Below are 27,916 nucleotides of genomic sequence, written 5' to 3'. Positions count from 1 at the left end.
CATGATCAAACTCTGCATATCCATTAGAGGCATCCACAAGGAGAGAGATGGAAGAATTAAAAAAATAAAATAAATAAAAAACACACTCTGGTATGTTGATAACACTGGACCAAAGTGATGAGAGCTGTTTCAAGGAATTGTCTTGTTACTCCGCCAGTGTCTTGATCGCTCGCTAATGCAGTATTTGCATAATTACCCAATAGTCCGTGCAGCAAGGGGGACTGCAGTGGAAGGAGTGTAGAATAAAAGGCAGATGAGGAGGAGGAGGAAGAAGAGGAGGAGGAGGAGAGGAATGAAGATCGAGATGAAAGATCTCTGCATTTCATCAACCGATCAGAATTCACGTTGAAGCACACAGCTCCAGAAAAAAATAGCTTCAAAGCGCTTTGAGGAGGAAAATAAACTGAAGGAGAGGCATGTGGCACACAGTGATGCACTGCTAGGTTTCATTTTTATTGGGAGCAAAGGTTTTTTATTCACATTTGCCAATTCATTAACTTTACTGCGCTGACAGAGTCAGAGTCCACAGCAATCTAGCTGCACTGCATTGTGCTGTCAAAGATTACAGTGATGTCAAAAAGTCTTACTGGATTACATTTTGTTCAATTAGACTTTGATAAAAACCTTAAAAGAAAGTTCAGTTATCTCTTGATTTAAATATCAAAAGAGAGATTTAAAAAATATATATTTTATGTCAAATTGATAAGACATACATACTGTATATTTACGGCCATGACAAACGTTAAAGGATAAGCTTAGCATTTTGGGAAATGCACTTATTTGCTTCATTTGTTGAGAGTTAGATGAGAAGACTGATAACACTGTCATGTTTGTGCCTAACTTAAGATAGCCAAAACATAGTCTGCCTTACAAAATTTGCTAAATTTGGGTTAGCAAAGGGATGACCCTCTCTCCTCTCTATTGGGAACTGTTTCCTTAGTCATTGTGAGGGTATAAAGACAGAGGGATGTTGTAGTTGTAAAATCCTCTGAGGCAAATTGTGATTTGTGATAATGGGGTTTATAAATAAAATCAAATTGAATTAAATGAAACACAAACAACCCAGACCTTTTTTTTTACCCACAAGAGTGAAATTATGATGAGTTCAGCCAGGACTTACTCTGACACTGGCACGGTACAAGAAAGGTCTGACTATGCAAGACCACACACATTATTTTAGCTTAGCATAAACACTGAAAACATGGAGAAACAGAGAGCTGAGCTCTGTCTGTAGGCATCAGAACCTGCCTCTGTACAGCCCTAAAACTCATTTATTACTTGGGCTGAGCAATATGTTGATATTTTATGGATATAACAGAGACTAGATATTGTCTTACATTTTGTATATCGTTAGTTTTTTTCTGGTTTTAGAGGCTGCATTGCAGTAAAGTGATGTGGCTCTCTGAGCTTCCTGTTTTAGCTGTTTTATTATTTTCCTTGACCATCTAAGTCATTATATCCACATTACTGATGATTATTTATCAAAAATCTCATTCTGTAAATATTTTGACAATAGTCAGCACTACAACATCACTGCTATATGAATTTAAAGTTTTGGGTTAAAAAATTATGTGATATTTGCATATTTTTTCCCCATACTGCCCAGCCCCACTAACAACTATGTAACATCTTGTTTGTTCTGAGCTATAATGGATTTTTCAACCTACTAACAAGCTATTGAACGTATGTACATGTGAGTGCGGGTCTCGATCTTCTCATCTCACCTGGTGAAAAATGTCTATTTGTTAACTCTAACAAACTACTACCGCAGCTTACTTGTCGACTGAAACCGAGATCAATGGATCTGATATGTCAGTCGGACAATGGCTTGCATGAACAGACTGTCTTCTTCAAAGGAAGCCGGATATATTCTGATAATCAAACTTAATTACCATTTTCATTTGGGCTTCATTATTCAATCTGACAATTTAATATCAATGATACTTTTGCCTGGCTACAGAAAAGGAAAGAAAGATTACTCATATCCTCAGCAGACATCAGTGATTGGTTTTTGAATGCCTCTGTGCTGCTGGTTTTGTCTGGCTCCTTGCCTCATATCATTGAACCATTTCCAATACTGGCACCAGTTTTGGACTGGAGCGACGTGGAACCAAATCTTTTATGTTTTACCAACATAATTTAATCTAAGGGGTCATATTCAATCACGGCAGCCCTGCACTTGATGCTCAGTGACATCACCTTCCTCTTGAGAGTGATATCACTATGACAAACCGTCAAAGCATGATGTTGCAGAGTTTACTGCGCAGGAGGAAAAGCTGTGAATCGAGTGGTCATCCTTGACTAACCTGGCAAAGCTATCCCATCATTTTCCCTCTCGCTCATTGTGGTCTGGCAACACCGTGGATGAATTGGCTTGAAATGGATGTCGTTTTCAAGTGGGCTGTACAAAAGAGGGTCTCCTTTACTCGCATCAACATCAACCCACTCGCTGAGCTGTCAGTGGTCTTTGCTTCTAATTTCTGGTTTGAGAAAACATGGCAGCTGTTCTGGAAACGAATCAATTATTAACCAGACTCTCAGAATAAATCTGAGGTGAGAAATAGGCCATGAAGCTGCAGAGAAATGCACAGTTTTATATCTATGATGCCTAATTTGAACATTTGTCATCAAGGTTTAGCCCCCTGATCATGTAAACATTTGCTGACTGAGCCGACATATTGGGCTGAATCAACGCTGCACTGAGCCACACACACACTCATAGCACATTCCTGTCGACGTCACCTCTCTTTCAAGCGACATCTCAACTGTTTGTTTGCCTCAGAATCACTGAGTCACCACACCTGGTGAGCTCAAGCTGTTAATATTGTCAATGGCACTAAAATGTAACCCTTAAAAAACTGATATGATGAAGCAGACACCTTGATAGTGTCAGTAAAGCATGAGAGAGAGGATGCTTCTCACCAACAGGAGCTCGATGGCCCCCAGGATGTACATGGCTCCAGCGAAGGTGGTCCCCAGATAGAAACAGATCCCCACTGCTCCCCCAAACTCGGGGCCCAGCGAACGGGATATCATGTAGTAGGAGCCTCCAGCTGCACACAAACACAAGTGTTAACAGAATTTTTTTTTATGTAAGTATGCACATGATTTAAATGCATTTAATAAACTCTTTCAATGTGCATCTATACATACATGCTCAGTAAATTAGTAGTTTTATTTGGCGAATTGGGATTACATTCAGTTACATCTTCTCTGTACATGACTGTCCATTATTTACTACTAATACTACTTATTATTTACTCCAACTTCCAGCTATTCTTGTTTTAATTTATAATTTTTATCTGTATCCTTTCTAATGTCTTCTTGCATCTTATCTCTTGTTTATTTTTACTTTAATTTCTGTCCGGCCTTGGTAGGGCATTACAGTTTGGCTTCTATTATTTATTCCAACAAAAAAGAAAAAAATTAATTCCCACAACATCATTATGCACGATCTAAAAAATATTACCTTTCTGGACCTTTGGGCCTTCGTAGTTCTGAGGTCTCTACATTAATCTCCACATTATTACTGAGTTAAAATAAAGGTTAAATGAATTAAGTTAAGAGACACACAGGAACCACTTAAATTCAAGTTTAATAACTGATAGTTTTTAGCTCGAAAATCCACAATTTTGGGGCGGCAAACCGAAACATCCCCAGCAATGTTAAGTTGTACATTTTTAATTTATCTTCTCTGTAAACTGAAAAAAGTGCTGAAAAATTATCATCATGTCACCAAACTCAAAATAATGCCTGACAGTTGTTGAATTTGCGCAATCAGCCAAAAACCCAAAGTATTTATTTTCTAAGAACTCAACAATGTTGAGTCAAAAACTCAACATTTGTGAAGCTATAATAATGTTACCTAAAAACTTACTTAAGATAATGATTGATAATGATGAACTGATTGATATAATAAAGAACGTTATTATATTTTTTCACATTACTTTCCAATAGTTGTAATTTTGCTTTTGTTGCTCCTGTGACTAATTGTTTTGTCTTTGTGTTTTATCACAGTGCTTGAATTTCCAAACAGCCTGCAAATAAATTAACAGAACATAAATAAATAGAAGTTAATCAGCACTTTGCAGCAGCATAAAGGCTGGTACCAGTTATAACACAGACAGTTATAATTGGCGTACACTTCCACTTCTCCACAAGCCTGTAATTTGCTCTGACCCCTGCTGCATGCACTCCAACTAGTAAGACACAGGCCATCATTACTATTTAAACTCTACATTATAAAATATACTGCGTACACCAGTGTGTCTGCGTACAGATACAAAAACATACAGTTTCATATTTCAGGCATTTGGTGGCTGTTTTATTTTGTGTAAATAATGTTGTGTGACGACGAGTAAGAGTGCACCAGATCCCAGACTAAAGCTTTTAATGTTTCTGGGGATATCAAGCTGCGCTGGGTGTAATGTGCCAAAAGCAATCAGTGAAAAGAGAATTTTAGAAGCGGACAGACTCAAACAGTGATGACTGTGTGGTGCCAGCGTCTGCTCACCCACCTGGCACTACTCCATTGGTAGCGATGGCACTCATCGAGATGGCAGTCAGCATGGTCTGCACAGAGAGGGAAGGGAAATGACAGAGGAGGAGGAAGAAGAGAGTTAAATCATGTTTACCAAATTCTACATAAACTGTGAACATGAAGAGTTGAGTTTCTCAGCCTCCAAAGCTGCAGGTGGTAACTTGTTTATGTCACATTTGATGAAACTGTCACTATGTCCACACAATACTAAATGACACAGATAATCAGATGGCATTTGCAAAAATGCACGGCTGCTATTTTACTGTAAAATGAGAAAGTTTGTGACCTGGCCACCATGTTGAAAACAGTCAAAAACAAGACAAAATACAAGCACAGATCACCCGTTGGAGTAAAAGTCTCATTTTACAGCTGAACAGGACACTAAAATATGTTTTCGAAAACATTTGAGGAAAGAAATAGACAATATAGTAACAAAAGCTTGATTAATATCTGATCAGCGCTGCCTTGTTTAAACATTTGACCACAGATCCCAAGTTGTGATTGACAGCTTTATTAAAGACTCCTTTAAAAAAAAAGGTTACAAACTGTAGCAAGGCCCCAATCAATGCATTTTTTATTGACTGAGATCAGTTATACTGAGCATGTGCCCCGCCCGATCCTGTGTTCAGATCCGCCATCAAACAGGTGTCGTAAACAGAGAGCACGATTTGTGGCAGATATTCAGGTTTTATTGTAATAATGCCCCTCCAATAAGTAGAAAAGTTGAACTGAAATTTTGTTGTTCATTTTTGGTGAACTACTTTTACTGAAATGCTGTAGGCTAATAAGTGAAATTGTGACCAGTTTTGCTACTTTGACATGATTATATTATACATTGGTAGTTCTTTTATACTTTTATTATTATTTTTCAGTTTCTGAAGACACATTTTAGTTTGTTTATTCTGTTGAAAAAAACAAATGCTGCACTGAGTAGAACTGTTATAAGAGCCATATAAAAATATTTCTAGGTTTTTTTGCATTGTTATTTTTGTAAAAATAAAATAAAAACCTGTTAGGAACTGTTTGGATTAAACTGTCAAGCACATGCACTGAACTGATTTTATAACTTTAAAGTACAGCTGTATTATTTAAGTACCCAACTGTAATGCAACAATAGTTGTTGAGACATTTTAGACAGAGGGGAACTGACCAGCTGTAGAAAACCACACACTGTTTTAATTTTATGTCATATGTCATTTAATAAAAGTCATTTCCACTTTTTTGCCAGATAGCCACTTTTGGAAGTTAACTCTCTACATTTTAATTTCCTCTCAGTGATCATAGCAGTGTCAGCCTTTTTGGTATATAATATCAGTATACCCTGCGATGGAGTTTACATGAGGACAACACCAAATTACAGTGATGCCAAATGCTAAAGCTGACTGGTTGCTGATTAGATAAATCATAATGCCACCGGACCTGTCAGGAGCTGTCAGAGCACATTCAAACAGTCAATGACAACTCTAATCTAACTGCGGTACTGAGTGGAATAAAAAAACACCGGAAGAAATGTATGTGCATGCTAGAATGGAGATCACAACACAAACAGCCTTCATTGCCCTGCAGAGGAAGAGAGAGATGCAGGCAGCGAGTGGAAGAATGGGCCAGAAAAATACAAAATGACAAAGTGAGAAATGGAGGGAGAGATAGTGTGTGTGACAGTACAAAGACAGCATTAAGATTTCATCATTCTTTCAAACGCTATTGTTGAATTTCTGAGTGTCTTTTTACATTGTCTGCACATGAAAGAGAGCGACGGAGACAGAAAGAGAAGCATGAGGAGGAGATGTGAGAGCAGACTGCAAAAATCAGTGCCATCTCCTCAAACAGCTCCTACTCACACTGCTGCTCTTTTTGACTTTTCACTGCTGATCATTGCTTTTATTGTTTGAGTCACTTCTTCAATGTTTTAAAATATGACTTATTTATTCCACAGTATTTTTAGACAGCTGTTATGGGTTGAGCTTTTCACATTTGCTGACGTTTTTGATGTTTGCAATTAGTTTTAGGCTGGTCTGTCCTGGATATAATTCTTAGTAACTTGTTTACATTTTCAGCAGCAGCGGTAGAAAAAACAAACTGGCTAATTAAACATTTCCGCTATGATAGCCAGCTACTGTTATCTACAGAAACTTTATTTATTTGTAATGTTACTGGTTATAAATGAAAGCCTGATTGATAAAAACAATGATTTGAGCTTATTCCTAATATAATGTTATGGCCTAAATAACAAGCAGCACATAATGCCAAATATACCTTTGAGGTAACAACAACAATAACAATAATATTGATAATAACAATAATATATAATATAATAATAATATATAATATATTAATAATAATAATAATAATAATAATAATAATAATAATAATAATTATTATTATTATTATATCTTGTTTAAACTACAAACTGTAATTTGATACGTTTAACAATCCCTTGAAATGTTTTCAAACATGTAAAAAAAATGTATGGTTTTTTTTTCAAATAAAAAAATGATAAACTTTCATTAAAAAATCCAGAATCTACAAATTAGCAATTCTTTTTTTTCCCACAAGTTTTACAGGTTTCAAGCTTCCACATCACTTCTTGTGTAAGATGCATTTTGACTGGTCTAATGATTGACTTAAGAAGTTTAGCACGAGTCTAAAAATGTTAAGCTCTGCATGTACTGTACATCTCTCTGCAGTGAGAGTGGGACTTTAAATCAAGTACATTACAGATTTTTAAAAAGTTGTATAAATTGAATTCATATATTTGATTTTTTAAATTAAAATTCAATAAACTTTTCTTTTATCGTTAACATTGTTTAAAGGTTTTTGTTTCGATACATTTTATTGTATTTTTATTTTATTTTTTACAATTATTTAATCACCCAAATGTTTGATTTTAAATCCAAATGTTAGCTGATAAAGTGCCATCACATTTTTCTAAACTCTCAAACATGGATGCTATCGACCTCATTAACCCTGTTCTGCTCTGACTGTATTATGACTTCAATTATTTAATGGGGTTTACTTTTGATATCCTTAATGCTAAAATACTTTGCCAATACATTTAATAATAATACATTAAACTTATACTTTTGCAAATAACAGTGACTTCTTTTTTTCTTGATACTGTATGTCATTCAGTGGTCATTGTTTTGGTGTTTTTGCACTGAAATCACATTTCCTACATTAATAAAATTAGTTTTATTTGGGTATCTTGAACCAGCAGGTGTGAGACTTATAATAAAGGAGAGGTATGGTGAGCCCCAGCCGGTTGTGTTGGACTGTCATCACGTCTGTCTGTGAGAAGACTGTAATGTGGTTAGTGTCACCTGAGGGCCCGGTGGACTGACGATCAGGAGTGAAGAATGAGTGGGACTGTTCCTCGCTCTAATCTGGTCATAATGAGGCCACAAGCTCTTCTCCCACCACAGCAGATAAGACAGTAATTGTTTAAGTGTTTTATCTGATGTGGGCAGCAGCCACACAGAGGTAGTCTGTCGCATACTGAGTCACTGAAGCGCCACATAACTGTACAGGACAGCCACCAAAGGAATTTTACCATATAGACATACTAATAAATCAAAAAGCAGCTTGTATACATTAAAGATAATGCTTGGCTTACATATGCATGCCATGGTGTTGGAGAGCAGGTAGCAGGCCTGGACCCAAATGCACAGAATGAAAAAGGCAGCTGGATTAATTCAGAGAAGTATTACAAAGAGTAAAATCCACCCGTGAAAGTACGAAGCAGAACTTCAAACCAAAAAATGAAGATGAACTGACAAAGAACAAAGGAACTGGGCACGCAGAGAGCTAATAACAAGAATAAGACACAGCTGGAGCAGGCGGGCACAGACAAAAGGAGGGAGACACAGGCTGACAACGAGGGTGTGGTAAGTAACACTAAGGTGCAGCAAACGTGGATAATACAGAACAGGTGTGTAGGGAAGGACTAATGAGAGTGATACAAGGAGGCTGTTACAGAAAACAGACAAAGACAGGAAGTAAAGTTTGACATGACACATGAGGAGATAATTTACAAAATAAATCAGGAAACAGAGTAAAGATGGATAAATACATAAAACAAGGAAAAACAGAAATCCTCCAAACAAATATAAACTATAACACTATAAATAAAAACACAGATTCATGACAACAGTGTGGAAGGAGACATACATTTTTTTTCAGAAAAGCCTTGATTTTGTCTTTAAAAACATGTTTAACAGTAATTAATAAGTCAATAAAACCCTTGAATAGTGATTGTACATAAGTTTGGTGTAACAGTGGTAAATCTCTTATTGCATATGTGTGTGAGAGAAAAACCTGTAACAGGCAGGGAGAGCTTTTGTAAATTCAGTTAAGTCATTTTATCCTTTTCTTTGGATTTGAATGGACTTTATTGAAATTGTTGATTTATCTTTTTCTCTCAGATTCAGTAAGACGTATGTTTTTGTCTGGGCTGCGACAAGCTCCAGACAGGACACAGCAGCAACTGTGACCTTTCAAAACTCACTCAAGCATTTTGTCTCTGGCGAGACTGGTTATTTAACATCTGTCTTCTGGTTAATTCCCTGATGGTCTGTCATTTTCCTGACATATAGCTAGCAGGTGAAATTTATTTTTATTTTTATGAAATCCTATTTTGTCACTTTTACTTTTAGCAGTGGCCTACTTTTATTCCTCACTGCCCCTCTGGGCGTCACTGCAGACAGAGACATTAACAAATGTCATCAATCAGCTGCTGTCACAAACACAGAGGATCATTTTGACCGTCCTGCAAAGTTTGCACTCATCTCAGAAGGTCACACTTCGATTTGCTGCAAATGTAAATGAATCTGGATGCAAATGTGCATTGACATGATGTGCAGATTAAATGTCAAATGACCATTTGTATATCAATTACTCTCCCTGTGTTACCTTTAATTTGTGGAGAATCTTTTTCTAGCATGTCACCATGTGAACCAAACAGAGACAAAACTTGATGAATTGAAGTCAAACGGGTTTGAGTAAGAGTTGGATTATACTGCATGAGATGGAAGACAGTTAATTAACTGATGTTTTTGATATAGTTTTCCGGTTGTTAAATAAGGACCCTTTTTACTTCAGTTCATCAAGAATTTTCTTCAATTTTGGATTCTTCATTCACTGTGGAAGCAGGTGAGAAAAGCAAAGTTTTATTCAAGAATTCACCATAAGACAGGATGAATAACTGAGATAAAAATCATTTTGTGGGTGAAGTATTCCTTAAAAGGTCCAATATTCTGCCCATTTTGTATTCGGGGGTTTCTACTAGAACATGTTTACATGCTTTTATGTTCAAAAAACACATTATTTTGCTCATGTCGCCCTAAATGTATCTGTATTCACCATCTGTCTGAAACGCTCCGTTTTAGCACCTGTCTCTTTAAGCCCCCTCCAAAGAAAGCTCAATCTGCTCCGATTTGTCAGCATTACTACACTGCAAAATCTGATAAGTTGATTAAGAAATATAGGAAACCAAATGCCTTAAAAAATGTATGTAAATACAATTATTATACTTAATTTATGTTTACTTTATATCTAAGTTTAATTAAATGAATCTTTCCAAGCTTTAGCAACTTCAGTAAACCAAGTTCACTGTGCTAGATATCTGTATTCTCCTGGTTTTTAAACCAGTCAGTTGTATATTTGTATTTTCTTAAACATTTTAACAAAACAGCACTTGAAGATTTCCTAACTTCTTTAATGGCAAAATCCTCTTTGATGCGTAAGTTAAGTCATACTAACTTGGTTAACAGAAGCTGCTCAACACTTAGAAAGAGCAAGGTTATTTCACTTGTTATTTTTAGGTAACAAGTAAATATAGCTAGATTTTCAGTAAACTTAAAAATTAGATATGGAATTAACATACATTAAGAGTGATAGTTACATCTACTTTCCTTTTCATGGCAATCAAGATTATTTTAAGTAAGATAAATTTGTCAGATTTTACAGTGTAGGTCTTACTCATATACGCTCTCAGTGTCATTGCAGCTGTAGAGACGATGAAACAGCAGTGTAGTAGAGTTGTGACATCACAACTTCACCTAAATTTCGGCAGCTCACATAAAAGCACAGTTTCTTAATATGAACTGTGTGCATTTCTCTGTGGATTGATCATTTTGATACTTTCACATAATTGACATACCACCTATACCTGCTTTACAATTAGAAAAATATTGAAAATCAGACTTTTTTACAAAATGAGACCTTTAAGACAAACATTTTTAGCTTTCAGTCTGCCAGAGAGCCTGACTTCTTTCACTGATGACCTCATGTCTGAATCACCACCTGATTGGTGGACAGGCACTGGAGGCAGCCGTGCTCTGCTGTAGTTGGCAGGATATGCAGCATCTTTTTTCCCACTGACCCAGAGCCTGTGGCCTCTTTTATTGTCCCACTTTCAGGCAGTGCAGGTAACCTAATACTGTGATAGCTTGAGAGTTTCTCTGATACAGTATACGTTGTACTCTGGTTTGTTAACACTGTCTCTCTCTATGAAGCCTGGACTCAGCGCCTGTACCTCCAAACTTTCACACACGCCCTCTGGCCTCCAAGAGTGCAAGTAGAAAAACGTCAGATTATGCCGCCGCGCCATCTGTCTTGTCTATATGAGGTCCAACAGCAGACAGTTTACATATCAGAAAGGGACAATTTCCTTCTGAGGCAGTGGGAAATGTTAGCGAAACTTGAATAATTGCGAAGATGTCGTGATTATGTCTGAGCCTGAGGAATGTGGCGAAGAAGCTATTTTCCCATTTTTAAGAAAGTCTGCTAATATACCCGAGACGCTGACTGCAAAGGACACTTTAGGTCTGTTTCTTCCCAAAGCTACAGTCAAACTCGGATTTGGCCTTTAGTCGACCTCGGGCTTGAGAGGAAATTGGTTTTGACAGGAACGGAGTTTCCGCGCTGCCCTGAGAGCGTGCTTCATTAGCGCGCTTCATTACACAAATGCAGAATAGTTTTGTCAAGTACAACTTCATCAATTCACATACAATGGCACAGTAGAAGTCTATTTTCAGTGTGCTGTTTATCACTTGAAGTCCCTGTGGATGGTGCGCTGCAGAAGGCAAAAGTGTCAGGTGAAGGAGCTGGAGGTGATTTTTACTTTCAAACTGACATCGCAGGGAAGGGATGAGATGCAGCTGTGTGAATGAGGAGGAGGAGGAGAGAGGTGGCGAAGCAGTACAAAAACTGGAAAGAGAGGGAGAGGAAGCAAAAGGGAGTGTGAGAAGAAAGAGAGGAAATAATGAGACAGTAAAATGAAAGGAAAAAATGGCGTTGGTGAAATTGAGATGAGATGAGCAAAAAAATGAAAGGGACGAAGGGAAGAAAAGCATCCTTAGCATTTAAATGAGTCACGACAGAGGGCAGGCCACCCTTCCCCTTGCAGCATTTGGATTCAAGACCTGGAAGTAATGAGGAAGGCCAAACAACAGATGACTTTCCATCTAGAATATTAAACCTCATTTTATCTTGGTGACAAGCCTGCATTCATTATCGGGGCTAAAAATACACACACGCAGCGCAAATATTTGAACTTATCGGCTCTGAGAACGCCTTCAACATCCACGTACTGACTTTTTAAAATGGTTGTGTGTATAATTCTGCAGTTAATGGTATGTAATATGTCAGAGCTGCTCCACACAGACGCACATCGCTCATACAATAATGACTGTGAGAATGCGTGCATACTCGTTAATGTTCTGTCAAAACGTTGCGTGACGGAAAAATAACGGTGTTGGACAGTCGCAGATACGTCCCACTGTGATTGAGCGTCTAATGGTAAGTGCTCTGTCAGTGATATCCCATCATGCACTCGTGTGAATAAAACATGCTGTATATTATCAGGCTTTACAGCAGGCGCGTGATTCCTCCCCACTTCAGGTCCTGTGGATTTCACGAAAGGTGGAGATCGCTGCATACATGTATTTACACACACACACACACACACACACACACACACACACACACACACACACACACACACACACACACACACACACACACACACACACTCTCCTGCGGTGTGTCGCTGGCAAACCCCTGGAGGGCTCGGTGGTTATGTGTTATGTAAGGAGCTCAGGAGGAGAGAGGTGGGGGTTTCTCACACACCGTTCATGCTCAGGCTTATCGCCCCGGGGCTCTGCATTGAGCTTGGTGTGACTGATAAGAAATGAGTGTGTATGTGTGCATGAGTGTGTGAGAAAAAGATAGAAATGGTGAGAAAAAAATGAGAGTGAAAGAAGAGGGAACAAAATTAAAGTAAAGTATTCCCCTGTATATGACATGTAAAGAAATGTTTGTGTGGGAAAGCATGACATATTTAGCACTGTGTGTGCGTGTCTGTGTGTGTTTGCATGACTTCCTGTCAAACTGAACCAGCTTTGATCTTGGAGGCTTTTTTTTTTTACTTTTTGATGCTATTTTTAGTATAAAACTGAGCTCCATATTTTTTTTCTTAAGAAGCTTCCAGAGAATATCTCCTCCTACAATTAAACTGCAATGAAATCTGCACCTTTTATAATGTAATGTTAACTGTCAAAAATGAGCTGTTATTAAAAGAAGAAAAGTGGTTAGAAAACAGTCTGTCAATACCAAAATTAAGGAGACGTGCTTATGAAACAGAAGATTGTTCCTGAACTATTTAACATCTTGTTTATCCAGCTCTTTCTTGCTCCCAATTCATCAAATACTTGTGCTTTGTCAGTGGTGTCAGCATCAGAAACCAATGCTGAAAGGCACCTTTCACAGCGGTATGATATGTACCAGGCGGCCACTATTTCTGACACAGTGTGCAACAGCCAAACCCATCAAATACTGCTGCTCTTTCAGTGGATCTTGGTGTCAGACACGTTGCCGGTAACTACCAAAGTATAAAAAACAAGAGTCCTTACAAGATGGGTGGAAGAGGAGGTGGATGGGTCAGACAAACACGAGACTTTCACCCGGGAGCCTGTGAAACCAATTCATGGTGTTAAATAATAATAAACGTGCTTATTTTAAGTCAAGCCATAATGTTTTTCTCTAAACCTAACCATGTGCTTTTGTTGCCTACACCTATGGACGTAAACTAAAAAATGAAGTGTTTTACCTATGTTGTGTAAGTTTATCTTGAAAAAGACTGATGCACGTAATGAGCAGAAGCTGTAGATTTCCTGTGAAAACAGAGTGTATTTTGCAAAGACACAATGCAAGTTGTAAATTGACACGTTTTACCTGAACATCTAAAACTCACACAGAAAGGCACCTAGAATGTCATATTTTGATGTGTAGGTCAAGTGACAAAGCAGTGGTATTTAATGAATTGGAAAGTTTATCTAGAAGCCTGGCAATTCAACGATGTTGAGGAGAATAACAGAATGATGAGTTGTGTGATTTGGGTGAAGTGGAAAGTGAGTCACATTTTCTTTTATACAAGAATCGCACAAAATACGATGACTTAAGAGAGTTAATGTTCCATGAAATGGCTTGACTAAACCCTGAAATACTCTGCTGCTCAGATGACCAGAAGCTAGTGTGGTTGATTAATTTTATTGTCTTTAAATTTGTCAGTTTTGTTGCAAAAACCAACCTTTTTTAATTTTCAATATTGTGCTGTTTATCACCAATGGAACCCCATTTCAAAATGATATACTGTCCAGTGTAAATGCATTCAGAGGTAACAATAAATGTATTTTCTCCAACGTTTACATATTATACCAGCTTTCAAATGAGCATACCAATCAATGTATCAATGTGAAACAGTGAAAAATAGAAAAGATATTGCTCTCCCTCAGAACTGTGTTTCAAAGCCCTCTCCACTGTCAGAGAAACATGATTGGGAAGCATATTGCCTGTGTGTCTGTGCAGGCAACTTTGCTATGGTCGGGATTTGAGGGGGTTGTTCTATAAATACACTCTGTGCTGGAGGAAAATCTAGGCTGCAGAAACACACAGACATGCCAACATACAGTGCTGCCACAACGCACGCTGAAAACCAAACGCCACACAACACTGACAGCTGATAGACCGCACAGTTTGAATTAAACAGCCTATGATGTTCGACAACATAATACAGGTTTTGTTGCACTATGCTTTAAAACTAAATTCAAATCCGTAACGTTTCATTGGCACAGGATGTTGTAAAATGCATCCGCCTCCTCTCCCCTGAACAGATAGGATGTTTGGTGAGGAGGAACATTATATGTTCCCTGACAATCAAATGCATCGACGTCAAACACTATCAGGCTGTTAACAGCCACTCAGATCACTGACACCAGCGCTGTCGATCCTGTGGGACAGTGTGTTTTGTAATTTGAGTCTCAAGGCCACGACTGGGTGTCAAGCCTACACCAAAGTCACTCTGACACATGACAGCTCTGTGCCACTGACATTAATGGGAACCAGGGAACGTCACAGCATGTCATCATCCATTTTGTGCTTTTTACAGATCGAATGTGCAGCAGAGTCTTTAAAATACAACTGGAGCGATGAAAGAGAGGCAGCTACTTTAAAAGGAACCTTGTTTGGGACAAAGCTGCTGTTATGTGACTGCCATTACAGCAACATTGTGCTGCACCAGTGGACAGTAATGATCAAACTGGCTAAAATTAGATAAAAGTTAAAACTTCTCCCTTGAAATGCAGCCTTAATAAGGCTTCACTGGGTTTGAAGGAGGGTCAATGTTACCTCTTAGTGAAGTAAAAATAGTTATTATTTCCCAAAGGGAATACAACTCTAAAACTCCTCCTTGTGAGTTTGTTATTGTGTCTGTCAGGAAGCTAGAGTGCCACTCACATGTTGGTGCACATCATGCAGTGACTAGAGACATTACTTCCAGGTAGACTACAAGTCAGAAAACAGGACGACTGATGTTTTCGGTGGATTCTACTTAAAGCTGCACGTGTTGTACTTCAGAGAGTGGTGACCCACTGAGCATGGTGAGCAATTTAGAATAGATGCTTGTTTTTCCATCGTGTGTATGCACGTGCAACACATTCTTGCTCCCAATTTGTACCGATGTTGGGTGAGTGGCCCTACATGTTAAACTTTGACGCTCTGGGTTTCCCTTCAGTGTCAGAATTAGATGCTTGTGGATGGTGTGATAATTTAGGCCTGTTACATGTGGTGTCTTTTCAAAACCAACGCCCATTCTCATGCAAAATGGACCACTGTTAAAAGCATATATCTTTTCAAAATACACATCCAATGTTGGTTTACTTCCCTTTTAGGTTTACTTAGATTTAGGCAACAAAAATACATGGTTAAGTTTAGGAAAAAACATCATGGTTTGGCTTAAAACACTAACATGACATATGTCACATACGTGTGCATAGTATACTAGACATAGCAGAGTATTTGCTGTGTTGATAATAAAATAAATTAAGTTACAGCAGGCTCTGGGCTGAAAGTCCGTGTGATTGACCAGCCCACCCATGCAGACTTTCTCAGTCTTTATACTAAGGCAGTTGCTCAAAGCGTCCAGAAATGGCACCACCTGGTCGTCAGTGGTCCTCAGTGCGTTGGCACCTGACACTCAGGACCACTGGCCAAGCATTTGTATTTCAGACGTGGTGGACAAGTATTTAAACCTGTTTCAGATATGATTTGTATGATATGTGTGTGAGTTTGATTTATTTTAAAGGATACATCTGCTGATGTTCTATTTGTTCTTCATATCAAGTCACATCAAAAAGACCAAACTGAATTGATCCTACTAACAAGTATTGTCAGTACTGCCTCCAAAAACTACTAAAAACACATCACTGAGTCACGTTGTTGCACTGATTGACATGTTCCTTTATTACCATGAAAATAGGCTCTGAAGTTTATTTCGAGCCAATCCCACATACACCACCCTGCTGTTGTAAATACTTACTAGCAGCTGAATATAGTCCCCAAACAAAATGCACCATTTACTCCTATTGAGCTGCTGAAAACTACAGTGCCCAGCTGTTTTAGAGAATTACTCTGCCTTTTCTGTATAAAACTAATTAAAGTACACAATCGGGACAAATTTTTCAGGATGTAAGTCTTCAGAGGGAGTGGGAATGCATGGTCAATATGAATTCTAACCAATCTAACAAAGACTTTATAGAGGTGCTTAAATGACCACACCTTGGGGATACTAATGGTATATAGAGTCAGCATTTAGAGACTCTGAAGGACAATTTATGACACCTTGTGGTTGTCTGTAAGGCAGTTAAATCGCAGCTTTGGACAGAAAGGTGCTTGACAAGCTAATAAGGAAGGCCAGCTTTATGCTGTGGTGGAGAGAGATTAGTGGCCAAGATATTGACCATAGTATATTTCATGATAGAGCAAATTTTATTGCAAACAATTGAGGAACCATTTATGGATAAAATAATGAGATGGTAATATATGCTTTTGGCTAATCCAGTAACTTAAAGCCGGTATACGCACTATTCAGAGCATTGATATAGCAGCAAACCACTATTTGCTATGTAAAGATGCGGTGGAGTAACAGCGTCCTCAGCAGACAATGAAGTCACACTCCGTGTTGTAATCTGAGCTTCTCTCTACTTTGTTGTGGTAAACTGCTCCAGCCGTGTGCATGTTAGTGCATGTGTGTATTCCACAAGCTCACTCATCACAGCTGCTCTGCACTCTGTTTATGAAGCGGTTATAGCTGATATCTGGACAGTGTCGTTGCGGAACCGTAATGTCCACCCTTCAGTTCTCCTGGTTAACAGTTAGCTCTGTCAGCACTGTTGCCACTGTTAAGCGCTGTTGTTGGAGCACCTTTAGCTGCCAGCTTAGCCTCCTCCATGTTTAAAAAGTATTTCAGCGATATAAAGATATAAACATAAAACATAAAAGCAAATAAAACTAGGCTGTCTCTGCAGCAGAACGATTCAAATACTTTTGGCGCATGACCAAAGAAAACATTGAACAGGGACACTTTTGCTCAATAGATAGAAAACCTACAACTACCAGAATGCAACATGCTATACCAGACCAATAAATAGTCCCGCTGGTGGGTGATGTAATTTGGACTGGTCCGAGTAAAACAATGGTGGCTGGCAATCTTATATCACAGTTAAACAGTTAGCTAAAACATGTTTCTGAAAACACACAGAATATTGGTTTATATTTGATCAGCACTGCTTAGTTTAACTGTGTGATCTTAGTTTTTTCAGCCTCTGTTTTCCTGTGCAGGAAGCAGTGTGGTGCCCTCTTCCTGTTCACAAACTCTCACTATTATGGCTAAAAGGGCCGTTAAAATATGTTTCTGAAAACATTTTAGGGGAGAAATAGGCAGTGCAGTAACATATTCTTGATTTATATTTGATCTCTGCTGCCTGGTTTTACTGTTTGATCGTATTTTAGTCTGAGTTTGATGAATAGAGAAAGAGCAAGAGGGGCAGGTAAGTCGCTTAATCCAGCTCTATACTTTGTGCCCGCAGTGGCAGCATGGGTGGCAGGAAATATGAAAATCCGGAAGTACAGCCTGCAGTTCGATCAACAGCCAAGGAGCCACCAAAACTCAGTAAGGAGTAATATCTAGGCACTGGTTAGATGGAGGGAAGTTTATCACAGTTCATTTATACACAATATTAATAATAGTAATGATAATAATAATAATAATAAGATAATAATAATATTCTTTATCTATATAGCACCTTTCAAGCTTAAACATAAAGTGCTTCCCAGATACATACTACCCCCATCAGCAAAATATACCTTTAAGAAGCGTGTCCAGACAAATTCCTGACAATTTGGTACTTCATCACATTCATGCAAAAGTTATGAAATTGCTGCAGTGCCCACAGTGGCCTGAACCAGCCACATGGCAAACTAAATTTCTTATGATATCAAAAAATTAATATTGTCTGATATCGTAGCTGCTATGATTCCTTTAATTGCCGCTGTTCGCTGTGAAGGTACTAATAGTGAACATCTGTTATCTTTTACTACTGCACAGCTCATTAGCTGTTCACTATCTGCTGCCATGTGTGCTATGACACGCTGCTCTCCAGTTTAAGGTCACTCTTTAATGGGAATTTAAAATGTGTGAACTTAAGCTTTCGGGATAAACCAGGTCAACTCGCTGCCCCTCAGTGTACTGCAACAGAAGGGCTAAACCAAAAGTAGGTAACACACTCACTGTGGTACAGCACATGAAGACGATGATGAAAGTCCCAATGACACCTCCGATTCCCACCAACCAGGTCATTCTGAGGAAGAGGATCACTCCGAAGATGTTCTGGATGCACGGCAGGTAGACGCCCATCAGAGTGCCGAGCTGGGGGGCCTGGGGGAGGAAGAGGGAAGAAATTATTATGAAAACAAATAATGTACATTCATAAGCGCTATTTGCAACATGACTGATATGTGGTCATGGGTGTTGTGTTTTGTGACACTTTTTTTGGTAATTTTTATGAGTTTATTGATGATATGAAGTTCCAGAGAGACTGTATTTGTACTATATATTGTTTAATGTAGAATTACGGGTGGGCAATATAATAATAATAAATATTAATTACTTCATTTATATAGCTACTTTAGAAACAGAGTTCACAAAGTGTTTCAACAAACAAATCAAAGGCAGAAATTGAATACATAGCAGGCAATACAATAACAAAAAGCCAAACAGTTCTACTACATAGAAGCGAGAAGAAACTAGGGTACAGTTAGGATAAAATTAAACCAAGCGGACCAATACTGCAAGATGCAGGATGCATAATTTCAATATAAAATAACAAACAAGTAGACCAAAAATACTACAAGGAATAAAAGCTATAAAACCACAAATAGAAGGACATTAAAAATGGGTTTTAAGAAGTGATTTAAAGGAAGTCACTGATTCTGAGTGCCTTATCTTCTCAGGCAGGTCGTTCAAAGTCGAAGGGTTCTGATGGCACAGTCACCTTTAGTTTCAAACCTTAACTTTGGAACGGACAGAAGAGCCCCACTGGTGGATCTAAGGCTGCGAACTAACTCATATGGGGTCAACATTTCTGTTATATAGTTTAGGGCCGGACCCAGACAAGCTTTAAAGATTCAGTAAAATCTTGAAATCAATTCTAAAATGAACAGGGAGCCAGTGGAGAGAAGACAGAATTATGGAGGATGTGATTTCATCTGTTAAAAGTCATATGATATAAATATATCATGGTATGAGACTCACTATCATCTAAGATTTTGAATATCATCTAAGATCTGCCTTTATACACTTAGACAGTATATCCACATTACTCTTGATTATTCATTAAAAATCTCATTGTTTCAATATTTTGTGAAAACACTAACAGACAAAACTACAATACTGATATCAGAACATTTGGTCAAAAATATTGTGATATTTGATTTGTCCACATCACTCCACTCTTTAGTCTCAGACTACAAAAGGTAAAAGTTTAATGAAGTATTTCGCCCTTATTTGCTATAAGGCTGACACCAGATGTGCAGCACTCTCTGAGTGACTCCTGCTTCACTTTGGGCGTCTGTGTGAATCAATGAAAGTCAACACACCAGCCGTGCATGCTGGGAGTCACAGTGTGCAAATTTGCTCTTTATTTTTCTCTGAGAGTCACGTGCACACAAACACACTACAGATGGTCATACTGCCATTAAGGCACAGCAGACATTTACTTGTAGGACTTCACAGATTATTACTCTCAAAGGCCCAATTTGTGATTGTAATATGGTGCTTTTGGTAGCTAATAGCTGCTGTTGTGACATTACTGACTTTGTTTATTTTGATTTATTGTAAACATGTGTTTCCCATTATGCCAGTTTTAATGGATTATTTCTTTCTTTTCTTTCCTTGTCCTTGTTGCAGCTTAACATGCATTTAAAACTGTAGTTATTTAAGTATTTAAAAGTTAAAAGGCTCACTTCTTCCATCTGCATCATCCACCAAATTGCACCTTTTAGTTGTCGTTTTTTAATTTAAGGATTTCCCGCATTGCTTACTGTAAAGCCTTTGTTGATTTCCAGAACAGTAATTACTTTGAGTCCAGGAAACAAAGAAAACTTTGAGATCAGGAGGCAGCCAGGGGACCGGTCTGTTCAATGGATGGATTATTATTTTATTTCTTTACAGGCTCCTTATTTTTGGCAGTGGATTTGTTCTGGTTGGTTTTGCTGCAGTGCTGTCCCTGGCGTGGATCAGCGGACAAAGAGAGAGCTGCTCCATGCTTCCTCACACAGCACCAGAATCAGCTTCAAGGCCGTTTTATTGAAGGCAATTACTGACACACACAGACTGAAGATGTATTTTGTTGCACGTCAGATTGATTAATAGGAGATTATTTTTTCCTGAAGGTTTCCTGAGGTTTAAAGCGTGTGTGTGTTTGTGTACAGCTATATTTGTTTGTGTGTCCTGTGTGTGTGTGTGTCTGCACCAACGCGATGGCATGTATTAAATCTGAAGGACACATCAGCTGACCCTGTACATAATAGAGAAATATTCATTTCCTGCTCAAGGACAGCTTGGCCAATGAAGGGTAATTATGCCGATATCCAGCCATGACCCATTTTACCGAGTGAGAGCACAGACCTTAACTGTCACATCATTACATCGCGGATAACACATGGACAAGCCTTCCCTGCTGCGTTGTCTCTATGCTTAAATGCAGAAAAACAGGATGAATTGAGGGCTGATTAACTGTGGTTTGTGTCAGTTAAGTTGTTAAGTTGTTATTACACACGCGGGTTTGTTGCAAAAAGGTGCATACTCCTCAGATTGGAAGCAGAATTAAACCGAGTGATGATAATTCCTCTCACATGAGCAATTTCAGCAAATTACAACCTTTATTAGACTGCACACACTTGCAGCCAAGAGAAAATGTTGGAATAGTACATTTCTGAAAACCAAGAAGCTTTTACATAGGTTTCATACGAATCAGATGGCTGCCAATCTGCAAGATATCTGTGGCATCTCAAGCTGTGATAATGTCAACAAAACTGGGTATTTTAAGCCAAAACATAATCTTTTCCTAACCACGACCAAGTGTTTTGTGCCTTAACCTAACCACACATTAACCATAGTGTTGCTGAAACATTAAGTTTTAAAGAATCCACTACATAATAATGTGCAAATGTTACATATCTGTGGTTTGCAGAAATATACAATGCCAACATTCATTATAGTGATTGGGCGAACACTGGAGTGCTTATTGAATGTCTGTTATTGACTAGAGTTGTTTCTTAGATTGTCTTAGTTCACTTAAAAAAAAAAAATCATACATACTGCTGAACTACTTAATCATATATGGTTAGATAGTTTGAGATGTGTTTTTAAATTGATACAATAAAAATCCAACAGACAATGCAAATTTCAGATAAAAGGGTTCAATGTAAAACCCTGGGGCTCTCCCTTAATCAAATAAATTCTCATCAAACAAGAACACATGATGTTATTGAAGCAAAATATCCAAAAACAGGAACACTAGTGTACACAGTGCTCAGGTAAGGTGGGTACTTCATAAAATGGTAGCAACCAGGTACCAGACCGTATAAGCAGCACGCATCCAAGAGGAGGCAACAAAAATTGCACATACAGCGCTAGAAAAAGGCAAATAGGTGAATAACTAAGTAGAAAAAGCTCACTCAAAAATGAGAGTGAATCTGGGGTTGACTTTCACGTTCACTGATGATTCTGTTCACAAACTCAAACAGCCAATTCCTGCTTGGTATACCCTTACAGTCACAAAACTTTGTCAACATCAACCTCAAATTCCAGCACTGGTTCGACTGTAATCTTTTATCTTTTGTCTTCAGCTGCAAAATGCATCATGAAATAGTGATGTATTTTCTGAAATTACCTTGAACACTGCGTGGTTGTCAATGATAGCCTCTAATACATTTCTCCAGAAGTGCTTATTAAATATTCTGTAACAGGATGGACACTATACAAGATGGAGGATTTAAAAATAAGAGCCCTGCACCAGGAAGAGACAGCAGATGCTGAATTCATAAACCAGACTTTTAATCAAATCATCCTGACAAGTGGCTGACATCAAATGAATAATATTGTGTCTGATGCTACAGTATGTGATTTGTTTGGAGAGGCTCGCTTTCCAGCATTAATAATGTCCTGTTTGCAGGGAGGAGAGCAGGAGAGAGGAGCAGAGAGAGAGGGAGAGAGAGCACGTCCAAACAGGTCTCGCAAATATAATTATCTTCTAATTTCCTTCAGATAAACAACAGTGCAAGAGCTCACACTCAGAACTGTAATTAGCAAGCTTATCGCACTGGAAACCCTTGAATTGGTTGTGAAGAGATGCAAATGGCTTATGAGCATGTTGAATCCTATCACATCATGTGTCATATCAGATCATATCATACATCAGATCATGTATTTTATGTGCACATATATGGCACTATATAATTATGTGACATTACATTAACACAATGTGATGTACAGTCAGTATCAAAACAAAATCTGGACTGTTAAACAAACTATTGTAAGAAATTGTTATTGAAAATATTACTTGCACCTTCTCAGACCATTGTTAAAGTACGAGCAATGGAAATTGTTAGAGATGTTATAGTGTGCAGTGTACTGTGGTAGTTAATGGTGCCCTGTGGAGCATTTATGTAAACAAAGTTTCTGTGTACATTCAGTGTCACCTGTGTGTATGTGTATGTGCATCCTCGTACGCGTGCACAAGGTCAAATAAAACTGGGACACGTAAGAACATTTCTCCACATTGCTACTAATGGTCAAAAACTCCACAGGAAACCTTTAACAAGAAACTGAGCTTTGATGTGAATACTGAGGCGGTATGCAAGAAACAGTAACAAAGACTATATTTTCTGTATAAGTTCAATGTTTTCAATGTCGACTAAAAAATAGGTGTTTTATTTTACAAATTTATCATGAATTCATTTGTGATGATCTTATTTGTTGGTATGGAAATTTGAATGTGCAAAAACAAGTTTGAACCTGGCAACATTGTCAAAATGCTTGTAAAATCAATTTAAGACATTTTCAGTTGACAAATCACACAAAAAGCCTTAACCAAAACACACTTAAAAACTTATTTTTAAGGAATTTGGCATCCTCTATTAAGCCTAATTTATTGTATTGCACTTAACATTTGACATACAGGTAGAACAAAAGTGTTGCCGGATATTGGTTTGATTTTGTAGTTACCGAAATGTTTACACCCTATTTTCTCTAATAGATGAAGATTAAACCGAGGAATTTTCTCACAAGATAGATCAGATATCCAGGCTTAATTTCAGTCATATCTCAGGTTTGACCAAAATTGTAGTTACAATGGTTAGCCAATCTCCTTATCATTGGAACAATAAAACATATGAAGTGAGCTGTTCTGTTTTTCTAATATTCTATCAATTTTACATATTTCAGTTCTTCTATACAGCTTCATATTCCTTGCGTTTGTCACGTGTGTGTATAGTGTCTCCCCTGTAGAGCTCAAATGTAACCTCCAACCCCTCCCTCTCCTACAACTTAATCCTCGCTCAGTGGGGAATCTCTCAACCTTCAGCCTCATTGTGCTTTAATCAAAGATCCACATCGTGGCCTCCACAGGTTGCTGCAGGGAGCGGCGGAGAGCAAACCTCGTCCATCTCTGTCACCTCCCCCACTATATGATAATGATTCGCACAGTTTGTCTGTTGTCTAAGCTAATGCAAATCAGATTGTGACTCACTGTGACTGTGCCCTTCAGTGTGTGGCGGAGAGGATTTTTCATCATCTGCTTGTCGAGGGTCTTAATAAAAAAAAAAAAATCATGAATACTGAAACCTTCAATAGCTACCTTTAAAACTACATTTGTAATACGAAAGCAGTGTTTGCGTTATGCACCCAAGCCGCCATGAGAAGAGGCAGTGAAGGTTTCTGGTCAGATACAGAATGGTACAGTCTCTCTGTTAGGCTGTATTTCCTCAGTTAAATAAGGTTGTTTTGAAAATAAAGGATGTAATTTATTAAAATAAAAACAGTCATAGCAGCTCTGTTTCAACTATGAGCCCTCAAGGTTTACTTGAAACAATAAACTTCTTGGATAAAAAAAAAAAACCAACATGAATAATTTCCAAACACAGTGTTACATCCTTTTACCAGAGTTGTTCTGATATGGATACCAGTATCAGAAATGGCTCCCATACTACCTAAAATACTGGATCAGGTATGGGCGAGTACAAAAGTCTATGCATCGATTCAATACTACCTCAAAAACAACAAGTTTCACTACACAACCACTGGCGACTGCTGTTTTCGAGCTGTGAAGTAGATTGAGTCCTTCTAAAAAGTGTAACGTTAACTCTCACAATTTGGCAATATTTTACATTGGAGAGTCCCATCAGTAAAAGGCAACGAGTATAGTATGCAAGGTTTTAGTTTTGGGAGGTTTAGTTTTTGCACTAGTGTTATAACGATAGCAATCATTTCACACAGTATTAGTAGTATGTAATTGTTTCTTCGTTTTTTTTTTTTAAAAATGCAATGGTATCCAATCGGTACAAAGTTGAAGGATCAGAACCTGTATCGGGAAGAAAAACATGCAATCAAACCATCTCTGCTTTTCACCTCCAAATTCTTTTCTCTTCTCCCAGCAGTAAGCAAAGCTGTAATTAAAAAGACTGTGTTTCCATTGACAGGTTCTTCAGGGACTTGGTGTGTAACGTGCATTAGCAGTCAGGTGTTGCAGGCAGGAAGGTAACCCTGCCATCAGCACTTTGTTGTTAGACCAAAAACTGCTGCTGCTGCAGAAAGTGGTCTGAGGTCAGTTTGTAATAACAGGTACGATATTAGAGAAAAAACCTGTGAGCATTTACATACAACAGCTGACATAACACCCTGAAGAGGATGATGGCTCTGCAAGTCCTTTCAAGGTGGGTGATTCTAATTTACAAGGATCCCTGACACTACAATATCTTTGTTTTGTGGTGCTTGAAGTCGAAAAGGTGACCACATTTCACAGAATCTTTTAATAGGAAAATCACTTCAAACAGATCAAAACAGAAAAAGAGTTGTCTGAAGAATAGTTGCAGACACGATACCAACTTCCTAGACTGTTGATTTTTATCAAAAAATAGATAAGAAAAAAAGTATGGCTTTGTAAATTCAAACAGCACATTGAGGTTAGACTGCAGATCCAAGAAAGATAACATCTTGGCAGAACAGTTTGTCAGAAAAGCTTTAACAGGAAAAAAAACGAAGTGAGATATTCTTGTCCCTCTAATGGTTTTCATACATATCTGCAGAGTCAGAGGAAGGCGGGCTAAAAAGCATAGAGCGACTGAAAGTAATGATTTCAGATTATACTAATCTGCCCTAAAAGATATGTAAATACTATTCAGCGTTACAACAAAAAAGTGTTTATGCCTCACAACACTCCACAGGAGAGTAACACAACCAAAATAGGCGACAACCCTCTCCAGACTGCTAAATGTCATTTTCCCCGCCTGCTCCCCTGCACAATGGAGAACCACAATCTAGCAGACCTTGTGTGTTGGCCCGCTACATGAGTGTCTGCGGCAGCTGAGTGATAAATTATAATCCTTGTTCAACAATAGGCAGGCTTTGAAAAACAGTGTGTGTCTGGTAGAAATCCTGGGTGTTACATAAGATGTACAGACGCAGATGATAGATAGCGAGAGGGCTTACTAGTCTGAGAACCTGAACATGATAAAAACACCTCTGTGGGTTTGGTAAACAGCCACCTAAACAAAAAGATCTGGTGAAGTAATGGATGATTCTAATGACTTTATATCGAGAAACCGCCTGAAAGAGATGAAATGCTTGTGTATGCATTGAATCAATGACCCTGTTTGGGCAGAAAAGGCTGGACGTTTATTGAAAGTGCCGCTTTTCTATTTTCATTCAATTGCCGTTTCATTTGTTCATTTGTGGACGGGGATTGCAGTCCCGACCAGCGTCTGCTCTAATACACACAGACACACACACACACAGACACAAACACAATGAGTGTCTGTTTAATGGGCTGGGAGCCAGCAGAGTGATGATTTCCCCGGAGAGCGGGCCACCGCGAGCGAAGGCAGTGCTGACTGCTGCAGAGCCACAGGTAGGCCAGCGTGGCACCACCGAACTAGGAAGGAACAGCTGCCCACCGACCCCCTGGGAAGTGGAGTGAACCCACTGAATGGATGGCTCAGGTGTGTTAGACGCACAACAGGACCTTTCAATACATCTGCCACGGCACCTACTTCAGATTCACTGCCTCCTGCTGCCCTACCACTTACCACTAGCCTCTCACCAGGCTGGACCTCTTCCTCTCTCTCTGCCTCTCTGCAGCCTCTGCATCCATCAGTAGCACTTTACTCACACTGAGCTCTCAAGCCCACTGAAGCATTAACCAAACACCATGTTATTGCATTAAAAAAATTCTCTGTTTGCTACTTTATTCCACACTTCATAAAACATAAAACAGCACTGATTATTCGTTTAAATCAACGTTAGAGCTCTCCTGACAACCTGTTTGTGAGAATAATCCCTGTCCTCTCTAGGGAGCAAATGTAACGTTATCGTTATGTCACGAGGCCTCATAATAATGATAATAATAATAGCAATAATAATTATTATTATTATTTATTTATTTGTATAGTACAGTTCATACAGCAAGTGCAACTAAAAGTGCTTCACATAATAAAATTGAAAATACAGATAAAATTAAATGAATAAGATCCAAGTATACAACCATCTACACACACAGACACACACGTGAAAAAAAATTCGGTTTGATACCAATTACAATTAAATAAGAGCTACATAAATACAAGTCTAAAATGACAGGTTTTAGGATTTCGTTTAAAGCAGTCAACTGAATCGCAGAGTCTGACCTCCTCTGGAAGGCTATTTCAGAGACGAGGGTCGATAACACAGAATGAAAGAAGGATAAGAGGAAGGTTGTGAGGGACGGGTGGCTCGATAGATAGAGCATGTGGCTGTGACATGAGAGACCCATTGCAATCGCGGACAAAAACGTTGATATTGGACAATTCTGCTAAACCCCAGAGTATGTTCAGTGGGTTAAGCCTCATCTGTACTTATGCATTAAGGGGTTTTGCCATACCATTAACTACATGATTTCCAAAAAAGATACAAAAAATGTTGGCTTTGTAATTTTGAATAGTGCATCAAGGTTAGATTGTAAGATCCAAAACAGACATCTTGGCCAATGTTTTTAGTCTTGTCTAAGTCCTGTTTGCCACAATATAGGTGCATGACAACTGTGGTGTAGTTACATTTAGGGAAAGATGGTGGTTATGTATGGTATGGTTGAGGGTAGGCAACTACATCAACACTAACACTACATCTCTACAGATACAAGCATTTTAGCGCCATTTTACAAAAAATCCTCAGTCCATACCAACACAAATGAAAATGCATATCACATGACATTTAACGTACACTAGGCATGC

General features: G+C 38.3%; 1 protein-coding gene across 3 annotated transcripts in view; it reads right to left on the bottom strand.

Annotated features, from left to right (window-relative positions):
* slc12a5a (solute carrier family 12 member 5a) overlaps window positions 1-27,916 on the bottom strand; it is a 199,981-nt gene that overhangs the window by 25,648 nt on the left and 146,417 nt on the right. For all 3 annotated transcript variants that reach the window (XM_088090871.1, XM_088090875.1, XM_042508305.2), the window contains exons 4-6: window positions 18,663-18,809; window positions 4,518-4,572; window positions 2,923-3,053 (exon numbers count right to left, since the gene is read on the bottom strand). In XM_088090871.1, the coding sequence (XP_087946997.1) occupies window positions 2,923-3,053; window positions 4,518-4,572; window positions 18,663-18,809 (333 nt within the window). The remainder of the gene's footprint in view (window positions 1-2,922; window positions 3,054-4,517; window positions 4,573-18,662; window positions 18,810-27,916) is intronic.

Source organism: Plectropomus leopardus, chromosome 2, assembly GCF_026936395.1.
Source record: "Plectropomus leopardus strain MGB_pleo_1.0 chromosome 2, ASM2693639v1, whole genome shotgun sequence".
Taxonomy (NCBI): Eukaryota; Metazoa; Chordata; class Actinopteri; order Perciformes; family Serranidae; genus Plectropomus; species Plectropomus leopardus.
Note: the sequence above shows the minus strand (reverse complement) of the source record. Positions and strands in the feature narration are given on the sequence as shown.